General features: G+C 40.8%; 1 protein-coding gene across 1 annotated transcript; it reads left to right on the forward strand.

Annotated features, from left to right (window-relative positions):
• The first annotated feature begins 12,240 nt into the window (after positions 1-12,240).
• Positions 12,241-12,972, forward strand: LOC126602973 (secreted RxLR effector protein 161-like). Its single transcript, XM_050269763.1, has one exon. The coding sequence runs from the start codon at positions 12,241-12,243 to the stop codon at positions 12,970-12,972; it is 732 nt and encodes a 243-aa protein (XP_050125720.1).
• Positions 12,973-13,588: the final 616 nt, after the last annotated feature.

The raw sequence follows: 13,588 nt of genomic DNA on the forward strand, positions 1-13,588 counted from the left end.
TATCATTCGATATGAGCTGTTACATACAACGACTTTAGATGATGGAGATTGGTCGACGATGATCGAGGAAATAATTTGGCCATAGCTGTCTTAAGGTTGTCATCTTTCGTTGTTGACTCAACTTCGGCAACAGTTACAAAGTCAACGTGAATAGCTTCCTCAGTAACTACATCGCCATCCAGGAAATTCGGTTGGTATGTGCTCGGTTGAAAGTCGGCCGGTAAAACATAAACCATACTGATTTCCATGTTATCAAGGATCGAAGGACCCATCGGGTTACGATCTTCTTCTTCGGGCTCCTCTTCTTCCTAGCCACCTTCTATGGAACCTCCTTCTGTTGGATTTGTATTGAGCGTATCTTTTTTTCCTATTTCGATGGTATGTTCTTGTGATGTTTCTTCGGAAGCCTTCTCGTTATGTTTATTGGCCTTAAGTTCGCCTGGAATCGGAATTGAGCCTGAGACTCGTGGCGGGATATGAGCTTGCTCCTGGTACACGATGTGGGCATCCCTGATGTCAAGATAGGCATCCAATTGTGCGACACGTTCCATTTCATCGACCGTAAGGCCGAAGAGAGAAACGGCCAAAAAAACTTCGAAGTGGTGTCGTAAATACTGAAGGTCATCGAACAAGAAGGGAAGGTCTATCGCGTCGATATCAGTGTATGGGTCACCTTCAAAGCCGAGGACTCGAGCTTCTCGTATGTACTGGAACCTAGCTTTCAACCCTGGATCTGAGGTCTTTTGAATAATTCGTTCAACATCTGGACAAGTTAGAACGCGATCAATTGTATCTTGACATGCTTTCGGCAAACGGTATAAATCGTTAGCGGAATGCTTTTTATGGAACTCTCACATGTATTCCAAGGTCTCCCCGAGGAATGGGGGATGTAAATTCTGTCGAATTGTGATTAAAGGTTCCTGTGGGGTTAGCGAGGAAAGTTTGCTTTCAGCTTCCTCCCTGAAGTGCTCAAGGTGTGCCTTCATTTCCCCGAGCCGAAGAAGAAGTTTGATCCACTTGTCGGTCTCCTCAAATGTAGTTTCAAAATCATGATTGATCGGTTGTCTTCCTTGAACCAACTCTGTCATAATGGTTGGGGATGGTCATTCATCATCGTTGCCAATTTTTTCTTTCGGTCGCCACTTAGAGACCGAAGTTTCATGGGCTGCTCGTTGGTAGGCCGTGTAGTCTATTTTTTGGTGCCAACGCTTCTGGGATTTGGATAGTGCAGTGTATACATCTTTAGAAGAGTGATAAGTATACCAACGCTGATCTCGAGGTTCGGGAGGTTTGAAAGTTTTCTGGCTCGGCGAAGAACCCGAGTTGCTAGAATTACGTGCGTAATAGTCCTCGTTATAAAACGGTGCATCGAAGTTGAGGCACCGTCTGACTGAAGGTTTCTTTTCAAACTATGCTTTAGGGCCGAGCCTATCAAAAACCCTTTGATGTTGACCTGCGTCGAGCACCTTTTGATGTGTTGCGGCCATAGGTTGCTGTATCAGAGCCTGAGATAGCTTTTCCTTTGGCTCGGCGTTGACATTTGTTTTACATTGTCTGCATAAAACCGTCGACCCATCATTTTCATCGGTGTTGGAGTCTGTCATGTGCTTGACAATAACTGATCCCGAAAGAGCTGTTGGTGGCTTGTTTGAACAAAAATCAATATTGAACTGTGGCCGAGAATTCTACTTCAGAATGAGTTGCATTGTAACGAACTCGACTTTCCTTTTTCCTTTGTCCCTAAGTAGGCAACCATCTACCATATTTACTGTTGCCGTGGGAAATGGATTGGTATCAACACCCATTTTCTTTTTCGGAAATCTGAGTTTGCCGTTATCAATCCAGCTTTGGACGACGTCTTGAAACACGACACAGTTATTTGTCGTGTGCTTGTTGGAGTTATGGTACTTGCAATATATCTTCCCTTTCAATTCTTCGGCCTTAGGGATGTTATGTCCTAGCCGAAGTTTGATAATCCTCGCAAGCAACAACTAGTCGAAAATTACGTCGGCCTTGGTGATATCAAAAGTATAAACTTTTGATATTTTGACTGTGGTTTGTTCAGAGGTCGAACGACTTTTGGGATCTATAGAGTTAGGATGAACTAATGCCTTGCATATGTACGGTTTATCTATGACGATTTCGGCTGCATCTATACTGGCATATTGGGAGTCTTCTCCTTCCGTTGATGCATAACTGACCGAAGGGTTCTTGTAGATTGTTCCTCGGGTTAGAGACTTTGATATGTTTTCTTCTTGGAGTAGATAATCATACTGCTCGACGTGTTGAGCCAATTCATACATATCCCGAAAATTTGCCCCCAAGAATTTCTTTTTATATTCTACATCCAACCCGTTCAAGGCAAGCTTGACAAACTCGACCTCGGGGAGAGGTACTCGGCACCAATTTCAGGCTGACTTGAACCGTGTGAGGTAATCCATGGATGACTCATCAGTCGTTTGAGCCATTCTAGCAAATAAGGAAACTGACATTTCCATTCATGGTCGATATAACTGTTCATCGAATTTTTTGACTAGTTCTTCCCAACTTTGGATGGAGTTAGAAGGGAGGTTAATATACCACGCGAATGCCGAGCCTGTCAACAAGAAGTTAAATAGCCGCAACTTATGAAAATCACTATTAACATCTCTGCATTGCGCTGTAAATCGAGCGACATGCTCTAATGACGACAAGGATGATTCTCCCGCAAAAAGGTTGAAATCCAGAATTTTGAAACCTTTGGGATATTCAAATTTCTCCACGTAGGCCGGGTATGGATGAATGAATTTTGGGAATTTTGGCCCTTTTTTCAAGGCCAAATCGATCATCCTTTGGACCTCTATTATATCAACAGATGTTTCGATCCTTTGGTCGGATTCGTCTGATCGACTGCTTGATCTTCATTTTTTTCTAAGTCAATTGGTTTGAGTCGAGCAGGGATTGGCTCGGCCTGTACTATTGGTAACAAATTATTTCTTGGTGGCAATTACCGGGAAAAATCGAAGGACCTGTCGTCGCAAACCTTGCTAACCAGTATTTCAAGCAATCTGGTTTGTGTCTCACTGGTACTGCGTATCTGATAAGCTCATATTTATATATATTTTACATAAAATTTACTTGTCTTTTCTTAGTTAGTTCCTTATATTTTTGAGCTATTTACTATGTTTTTGTGTTTTGTGTGATTTATCAAGCAAAGAAAAGAAAAGTAGCACTAGTGAGATATTAAGTAACAAATTCGTCAAAACTGCCTGTGCAGATTAGCTGACTTTGGAAGCATGTTACGAACAGCTCAGAATGCATGAGAAAATGAGCCTTATATTCTTGGAAAGCTACGGATGTCTATTTTCTGGAGCAATTTACGGATTGTTAATATCATTTTTCTAGAAGAAGTTATGGGCATTGTAACACTGAAGGGTTCAGAAAAGTGCTAAGCAGATTTGGCTAATACAATGAGAAAGTAAAAGCACTTGTTTTGTGTTTTGCTTTGTCATCAACACTCAGCAGAAAATGGGGTTACGATTGCACTCATTTGGCTTTGGAGCAAGTGGAAATGCACAGCTAGAAAGAGAAGGCACGACACATGCAAAAGAGAAACATGGATACACACATGCAAACTGCACAGGTTGGAGGGCATACACACACTCTACATGGACAGCACACACACAACAAGAAAGGCACGGCATGGGCAAAAAATGGGTGGATTATTGGCTGAAATAATGAAGAACATGTGTGTGCAAATGCAAAGGAAAAACACACACACATGGGCAAAGGAAAGACACACACATGGGCAAAGAGAAAGGCATGGCATGGCATGGACAGTTGGCATGGGCAGAAAATGGGTTGATTTGTGGCTGAAATGATGAACATGTGTGTAAATGTAAAGGAGAAACATGGTAGAAAATGTGTTTGTTTTGTGGCTGAAATGATGGATGTCATGTGTGTGCAAATGTAAAGGGAAACATGGACATCACACACCCATACAAACTGCACATGCAAGGAATTGAAGCGGTCCTCTCCTTAGCCTATAAATACATCCACCATTCCCCTTCCTAAGACAATCTTGATCCATCAAAAGAGCTTCATTCACAAACACAATTTCTTTGCCGTGACCTCCATCCATTCATCTAGACATACTACATCTCACCAATCCATACACTTTCATCTCTTAGCCATGCAAATCCATTCCATCCATATATCCATACACATCCTAGACACTTGTGCTACAACAAGGTGGTGAAAACAAAGGTCCTTGGTGTTTCAAGCTTGGAACTTTGGAGCGTTTTAGGTGTACTTCGTTCTTGCTTTCAATGTCTACTTTGTTAGTTTCTAATTTTGTTGCAATTATGAGTGGCTAAACCCCTATTTAGTTAGGGGGAAGTTTCAAGGCATGAACATGCTTGAGATTTGAATTGATTTCTTCCAATTGTAATTTGATAAATTGTGATTGCAATTCAATTATCTATTTTATTCATAACTGATTCTTGTATGTTTATTAAGGATGCATACTTAGTTTTCATGCATGAATTAGATGCTAGAATATAAATGAGTTTCACCTAATCGTTACAAGTTTATATTCATGAGTAGTGAAGGTTGTTTATCACAATCGCGTTAATTGAATTCTTGGCAATTGTATCATGCATTCATAGTTATAATTACCTCGTCAACACTTATGATTTTCATTGAACGTAATGATCTCTGATTGTATCTCTATTATGCATTCATATAGGGGACTTTTAGAGAATGATTTGGGTTGTCGCATGCATTCATCCAATTCAATGAGTAAAGGAAAATCTGAGGGTTAATTTGTGCATCACGGTTAATCTGGGGTGTTGAGCATCATAATTTATTGAAAAGCAATTGGAAATCGATTCATGTACAAGTGTGTCATGTGTGAAGAACGGACCTCTAACTAATCCATCCATCATCGTATTCCTCAAATTTGTCTTACAATCTGCCTAGTTTTATAACTTGTTTGTTTGTTTCAAATTCATCAAAACCAAAATCCCCCTTTTACTTTGTTGTTTCAAAGTGTTAAATTTCTATTTCGTTAGTGTTTTTGAGTGTTTTGATTCAAACCAAAACACTAAATTCATCCAAAGTTGTGTTACAGTCAAATCTGCCCAGTAAGTGTTTTTAGGCAATTTTGAGTGTTTTTAAGTTGTTTTGCGTCTTTAGAATCTGTTTTGAGTCCTTTAAGTCTATTCAAACGTTTTTAACTTTGTTTTTATGTTTTTGAGTTAGTTTAGAGGTTTTAGCAAGCCCTCATAATCCCCGGTTTAGAACGATCCCTACTCGCATTTTTACTACAATTTGACAACAAGAGGGTTTAATTTGAGTGCTTAACTTTCATTGCATTAGTATCACATCATGCAGTTTATCGATTCCTCAACTAAATGTCTGTTCAACCGTCCGAGACTGTTCGTCAAGTCATCTTCGAAGAAACGATCTTGTTGGTGGATTAGAGCCTTCACCACTATCCTCATCACAGTCTTCCACTGTCCCTTCATTGAGAACGCAGGTGTTTTTGTTAGGGATTTCTAGACTGTGAAGCTGACCGCCGAGACCAACTTCCTTTTCTCGACGAGTTGTGCTTGACGACTCAAGTGTCACGGTGCCAAGGGGATTTTGTGCCTATGGTACATTTTGTCCTATGTTCTGAATTGGCAAATCAGTTGTTGATTTTCCTATAACTGTTTTCTTTTTAATCGATCGTGTCTCAATTGGCATGAACTTCGTAGTTTTAACACTGGGTCCCACTGGGCGTGCCAAAATGTTGACCCTAAAAACTACCAAGCCTACGTGGCATGCAGGCCGAGTAATCTATGAGCTAACTACGTGGCGTGCCAACTCGACGGCCGAGCTCGGTCGATAAGTAAAATGTGTTGACGTTACGTTGAGCGTGCGGCTGACTTCGTCTTGCGATTGCGACCGAAGAAGGAACACGTCTCAGCCGCTTGGGTTCTCAAAACCTGAAGATAAGGCTACTATTCTTATGAAGTTCACAAATCGTCATCGTCGGATTCGGTCACAGTGATGGTATTCGTCAGAGTAAACTCACGCTGAATCGACACCAAAGTGTAAGGGCATAAATAGTTAAAGCGGATATAAGTCTTAACAGTAAATGTGGTCCGGCCATCAAAATGTTGAACTCTAAATCCCACTTGAGAGTATCCAATCATAAAATAACTCGGCGTGCAATGTGCCTAGCCCAGTAAACTGTAACACTTCGCTTCGTGGAGAAGGCTGATGAGATGACCTCAACCAACAAGGATTCGAAAATCCTTCTCGACCTAGACTTGGATAGATGACCAGTCGCCCTCGACGCAGTACTGTTTGTGCCAATTGAAGATGTTGCGAGATCAGCTGATTCTACAGCGACAGTGCTGTTTATGCCAACTGAAGATATCACCGGTTGCCTTCAGAGTGTTGTTTATCCAAACTGAAGGTGTGTCGGCGAAAAGAAAAAAGAAAAAAATCTCAAGGTTGTTGAGAGAATTTGCGCAGGGCAGTTGTGTGTTGAAATTGGGGAGGCCTTGAATGATGCACAGCCTCCTCTATTTATAGCAACAGGTTTTCTCCGAATCAAGTTAAAACCCTGCTCGGATTAGGACTTCTTATTCTGGTCAAACACTATCGTCACCAGTCTTATTTTCACTACGACTTTGAACCCAGTCCTTTATCAAGCCGTATTCACTTCCGTGTTATGAATATCTTTATCTTGCCGAAACTTCTTATTGTGGCAGGATTCAATTACTCGTTCTCGCAGCAAGACTTGGCCGACCTAGGCTAGGAAGCCCATGAACTAGACAATCCACGATAACCTTTTCGTAAGACCTTCCGGGCTGAGAATAAAACTCAGTCCAAACCAACATTTTTGGCCCAAACACATACGTACAAACTAAGGATAGTGTGTATGCTAACCATTTGGTTCACCATAGCCTGGTATTGTAGAAAGTGTCGGTATGTAGATACGTACTGCGTAATAACATATACAGGGTCTTCCATCCTTGTGGTTTTCTGCGATTCTGTTTCAGAGGAAAACAACAAGGTTGTTAAAAAAATATTAGGATTAGATGAGTAATAGTTTTTGTAGTATTTACCTCAAGGATATCCACGATGTCATGAACGAGAACAATTGAGTGGAGAAAAAGGGTTATTTCATGGACGTTCGATGACTCATTGGATGGAGGTATCACTTTTGTTGATACAACACAACAAAAAACACGTGGCGATAGGTGTAAGGTGAATGATAAAGAAACATGTTCCACCAAAGTTGCTAGGGGAGTACAATAGTCATGGATCCAAGACGGCATTCTCATGAATACGGCATACATAACCTCATTAGCCCATTATTATTGAGGGGCCGATACATTGATCAGGAGAGCTTGAAAAGTCTCCAAAATGTGTCGGTTATTTCACTCGGCCACACCATTATGTTGTTGTTTTTGGACACATAGTCTAATGAAAAATTTCATTTTCTTTGAAGAAACTGTGAAAGCTTCGAGTTAACATTTTGACCACCATTGCTAGAACAAAAGATCTTGGTGGATAGAGTTGAGTGTGATGCAGTACAAGTTTTTGAAAGTTGTGCGAATATCACTCTTATTTTTCATCACATAGACATTCAATTGTCTAACAAATGTAACAAACCAACACATTCCATGTTATGTAGTAATCGGGAAGGGACCTCAAACATCCGAATAAACCAAATCCAAAAGGAAATTCTCTTTTACTAAAACTTAAAGGATACGAAACACAAAAACATTTAGCTAAAGTGCAAACATTACATTTTAACTCAGTTTTGAACACCATTAAATAAAGATGGAAGCAACTTGTGTAAATATTCAAAAGATGCATGCCCAAGTCGACGATGCCATAGCCAAATCTTCTTAACCCACTCACTATTACTATGGCGAACTTGATGTATTCGACCGGATGCCACATCGTCCACATAATATAACCCTTTTCTCTTAGTGCCACGTCGAATAATTGCCCGAATCTATATATCCTGAAGTAGGCAAAATGTCTGAAACATTAATACAATACAATCCAATTGTTCAATAACTTGACCAACTGACGATAAGTGGTTCAATAAAGTAAAAATTAATGACGTGCCGTGTAAAGATAAAGTGAGAGTTACGGCAATAGAGTCAGCCCCTGTTATTGGGAAAAACATCACCATTAGCTGTAACAACACTCTCTTTAGGAGGTGTTGTCATATACCAAAACAAGGTTTTGTTGAAGATCAACACCAGCCTAATTGGTGTTTGTGTTGAAGTGTAATCTTGCCTTAGCCCAAGATGGATCCAGGCCATGGACAAAGAAAGATCCATACATATGCTAGAGAATTCTAGCAAAGTTTAAGTTGGTGGAAGAGTCTAAAAGAATGGTGAGGTTTCCACCAACATGCAAGATTAGTAGTTAGTATAATTATCTAGATATCTCTAGCATGATGATTACATGCTTTTCCAAGGTTCCATCCATGCCTAAAAAAGGAGAAGGCATCCACACCATTTGTGTCAATCAAGCAACCAATCAACCAAGTGAGAGTGAGAAGTAAGAGTAGTCTTGTGAAGAGTGTGAGTGATCTAGAGTTTGTCTCTAGAAAGTGAGTGAGTGTCATTGCTTCTAAAGTTGTGTCTTTGAGTGTTTTTAGTGTTGTAATATTTTGTGAGTGTAATACAAGTAATTTGTTTACTTGTTTTGTCTTTCTAACACTTGTGTTAGAGTTGTGTACTCTAAGTTTTTCCTCAACAATTGGCATCAGAGCAGGACGGTCAGGGATCGTTCTTGGTGGAGCTATCTTGAGTCATGAGAAGTTTGGTACTCTGTAAGTTTGTTAGTCAAGCTTGATCGGTATAGTCGAAGTCTTGCCGGCACGATGGGTGACCTTCAAGTAGTTGGAGGAATTAAGAAGCTCAACAACAAAAACTACAATACGTGGGCAACATGTATGAAGTCTTACTTACAAGGTCAGGACCTTTGGGAGGTTGTCGGTGGTGGTGAGGTTACACAACCGGCGGCAAAAGATGCCAATGGCATTTTGAGAGAGTGGAAAATTAAAGCAGGCAAAACGATGTTTGCTTTAAAGGCCACAATTGAAGAAGAAATGTTGGAGCACATCCAGGATGCCAAAATGCCAAAGGAAGCATGGGACACTTTTGTTACACTCTTTTCAAAGAAGAATGATACGAGACTACAACTTCTCGAGAACGAGTTGCTATCGATGGCGCAACGCGACATGACGATTGCCCAGTACTTTCACAAGGTGAAGTCGATATGCCGCGAAATTTCAGAGTTAGATCCAACAGCTCCTATTGGGGAAACCAGGATGAAGAGAATAATTATCCATGGTTTGAGACTCGAATATCGAGGGTTCATTGCCACTATACAGGGATGGCCGACACAACCATCGCTTGTTGAGTTTGAAAATTTTCTTGCAGGTCAAGAAGCTATGGCCAAGCAAATGGAAGGAGTCTTGCTGAAAGGTGAAGAGGAAGTGCTCTACACCAGCAAAAGCAAAGGCACTTTCAAGCGGTACACTGGTAGTGGATCTAAAAAGGATGGAGACAAGGTGAAAACTCACCAAGGAAAGGAAGGCTCTCGTCTAGGGGGAGCTTCGAAGAATCGCGGTAATAGTAGAAAGTTTGATGGCGAGTGTTACAACTGTGGGAAGATAGGCCACATGGAGAAAGATTGTTGGACTAAGAAAAAGCCTGTTGAAAGTAATACTGCTACTTCCAGTTTGAAGGAGAATAGTGAAGATGGTTGGGATGCTGAAGCATTATTCATTACGGAGGAAGAAGAATTAGCCCTCACGGTAACAACACAAGAACGGATTGACTACAAAAATGATTGGATCGTAGATTCGGGCTGCTCAAATCATATGATGGGTGATAAACAGAAGTTGCAAAACCTATATGATTACAAGGGAGGTTGTGTGGTGGTGACAGCCAATAACTCAAGGTTACCGATAGCTCACATCAGTAAGACGATAGTTACGCCTCGATATAATTATAACCAGGTGCTACTTCAAGATGTTTATCATGTCCCAAGAATGAAAAAAAAATTTGCTATCTGTGGTCCAATTGACATCATCAAGCCACTATGTCTTGTTTGGTCCACGAGATGTGAAGGTTTATCGTGACCTCAAAATCTCAGAAATACCAACAATGGAGGGGCGACGATTGGAGTCAGTCTACGTAATGTCAGCAGAATCTGCATATGTAGATAGGACAAGGAAAAATGAGACATCAAATCTATGGCACATGCGGTTAGGTCACGTTAGCTATTCCAAGCTAAGTGTGATGGTGAAAAAGTCAATGCTTAAGGGGCTTCCTCAACTTGAAGTACAAATAGACACAGTATGTGTGGGATGCCAGTATGGTAAAGCATACCAATTGCCATATGAGGAATCGAAGTTTAAAGCAAAAGAACCATTAGAGTTAGTTCACTCTGATGTGTTCGGACCAGTTAAGCAACCGTCAATTGGTGGTATGCGGTACATGGTGACATTCATTGATGACTTCTCAAGGTATGTGTGGGTCTTCTTTATGAAAGATAAATCTGACACATTCTCAAAGTTTAAAGAGTTCAGAGAGTCAGCTGAATGAGAAGTGGGAAAGAAGATCCGTTGCCTGCGCACAGATAACGGATGAGAATATAGCTCAAGTGAGTTCTCTCAATACCTAAGGGAATGCCAAATACATCATCAATACACTTGTGCCAACACACCGCAACAAAATGGTGTAGCTGAGAGAAAGAACCGGCATCTTGCAGAAGTTTGTCGAAGTATGCTACATGCAAAGAACGTATCGGGAAGGTTTTGGGCTGAAGCAATGAGGACTGCAACCTTTGTGATCAACAAACTTCCTCAACCGAGGTGAGGATTTGTTTCGCCCTTTGAGAAACTGTGGAACATGAAACCTACAGTGAGCTACTTTCGAGTATTTGGTTGTGTATGTTATATATTTGTTCCTAATCATTTACGGAGCAAGTTTGACAAGAAAGCTGTTAGATGTATCTTTATGGGATACGACAGCCAAAGAAATGGGTGGAAATGTTGCGATTCAACAAGTGGAAAATGTTGCACTTCACGAGATGTGGTATTTGGTGAAACATCTTCTTGGTGGTCCTCAGAGAAGGAAGTGCTACCAGACTCGAGAGAATTTGGAGAAAAGCTGCAACAGAAGATAGGGGAGCATACTATCTAACTCCAACCAAGTTCAGATGAATCAAGAGATTTAAATGGTGATGATGTTGAACAAAGAGTGGCTAACAATCCTTGGCAAACTGGCGTGTATCAACAACCAAACAAAGAAGGTGGGCCTAGTGAAACGGAAGAATCAACTCCACAATCTCAACTCCAAAGGTTAACAAGAACACGAAAGCCAAATCCTAAATACGCCAATGCAGCCATAATTGAAGAAGCAACAGAGCCTGAGACTTTCGAAGAAGCAATGCAGAGTTCAGAGTGGATGACAGCTATGAAAGAAAAGATCGATGCACTTTTTGCAAAATCAGACTTGGGATCTTGTGCCAAAGCCAAGAGATGTGAAACCCATATCCTGCAAGTGGGTTTACAAGATAAAGCGCCATCCAGGTGGGTTAATCGAGAGGTACAAAGCACGATTGGTAGCTCGTGGTTTCTCTCAACAGTACGGACTAGACTATGATGAAACGTTTAGTCTGGCGAAACTTACAACAATACGAGTCCTACTTGCACTTGCAGCTAACAAAGATTGGAATCTATACCAGATGGATGTGAATAATGCTTTCTTGCATGGAGAGTTAGATCGAGAGATCTACATGATGCAGCCAGTGGGCTTTAAAAGTGAAGCTCATCCTGAGTACGTGTGCAAGTTAAGGAAAGCACTCTACGGTTTGAAACAAGCACCAAGAGCGTGGTACAGTAAGATTGCAAAGTTTTTCACACAAAGTGGTTATTCAGTAACACCTGCAGATTCCAGCCTGTTTGTCAAAGCCAATGAAGGAAAGCTAGCAATCGTGCTAGTGTATGTGGATGACTTAATCATAACCGGTGAAGATGAGGCAGAAATTCTTCGGACGAAGGAGAATTTATCAGTTTGTTTCCAGATGAAGGAACTTGGTCAACTCAAGCACTTCCTTGGTCTAGAGGTTGATCGAACATAGGAAGGAATATTTCTTTGTCAATAGAAGTATGCCAAAGATTTGTTGAAGAGGTTCGGAATGCTCGAATGCAAGCTGATTTCGACGCCGATGGAGCCAAATGCCAAAATGTGTGCACATGAAGGAAAACATTTAGAAGATGCGACGATGTATCGACAATTGGTAGGTAGTCTGATCTACTTAACCTTGACTCGACCTGACATTTCTTATGCAGTTGGCGTGATGTGTCGGTACATGCAAAATCCAAAGAAGCCTCACTTGGAAGCAGTTCGACGAATACCGAGATATGTGAAAAGTACAATTGACTATGGTGTTTTGTACAAGAAAGGTGAAAACTGCAAGTTAGTTGGTTATTATGATGCAGACTTTGCAGGAGATCATGACACCAGAAGATCGACCACTGGGTATGTCTTTAGAATTGGTTCTGGAGTAGTTTCGTGGTGCAGCAAGAGACAACCAACGGTGTCTTTGTCAACCACAGAAGCAGAGTATAGAGCAGCAGCAATGGCAGCTCAAGAGAATGCATGGCTGGTACAGTTGATGGGTGATCTACATCAACTAGTAGACTATCCAGTACCATTGTACTGTGAAAACCAATCGGCAATTCGCTTGGCGGAAAATCTAGTCTTTCATACAAGAACTAAACATGTGGAGGTACACTATCATTTCATTAGAGAGAAGGTCTTGCAAGAAGAGATTGAGATGAGACAAATCAATACAGATGAACAAGTTGCGGACTTGTTCACTAAAGGTTTGAGTACTGGCAAGTTTGAAAAATTTCGTCGTCAACTCAGCATGGAGGAAAGAATAAGCTGGTGTTGAGGGGGAGTGTTGAAGATCAACACCAGCCCAATTGGTGTTTGTGTTGAAATGTAATCTTGCCTTGGTCCAAGATGGATCCAGGCCATGGACAAAGAAAGATCCATACACATGCTAAAGAATTCTAGCAAAGTTTAAGTTGGTGGAAGAGTCTAGAAGAATGGTGAGGTTTCCACCAACATGCAAGATTAGTAGTTAGTAGAATTATCTATATATCTCTAGCATGATGATTACATGTTTCTCCAAGGTTCCATCCATGCCTATAAAAGGAGAAGGAATCCACACCATTTGTATCAATCAAGCAACCAATCAACCAATCAACCAAGTGAGAGTGAGAAGTAAGAGTAGTCTTGTGAGGAGTGTGAGTGATCTAGAGTTTGTCTCTAGAAAATTAGTGAGTGTCATTGCTTCTAAAGTTGTGTCTTTGAGTGTTTTGAGTGTTGTAATATTTTGTGAGTGTAATACAAGTAATTTTTTTACTTGTTTTGTCTCTCTAACACTTGTGTTAGAGTTGTGTACTCTAAGTTTTTCCTCAACAACTTTTGTCATATGTCATGCGATCAATTGCACTGAAGTCAATAATCCTATCGACGTCTCTATCAACAGATGCAATTGAAAC

The sequence above is a fragment of the Malus sylvestris genome, chromosome 15, assembly GCF_916048215.2.
Source record: "Malus sylvestris chromosome 15, drMalSylv7.2, whole genome shotgun sequence".
NCBI classification, from domain to species: domain Eukaryota; kingdom Viridiplantae; phylum Streptophyta; class Magnoliopsida; order Rosales; family Rosaceae; genus Malus; species Malus sylvestris.

What these genes read in the sequence shown, in the direction of transcription:
- LOC126602973 (XM_050269763.1), top strand. Translation starts at nt 12,241, where the DNA reads ATGGAGCCAAATGCCAAAATGTGTGCACATGAAGGAAAACATTTAGAA.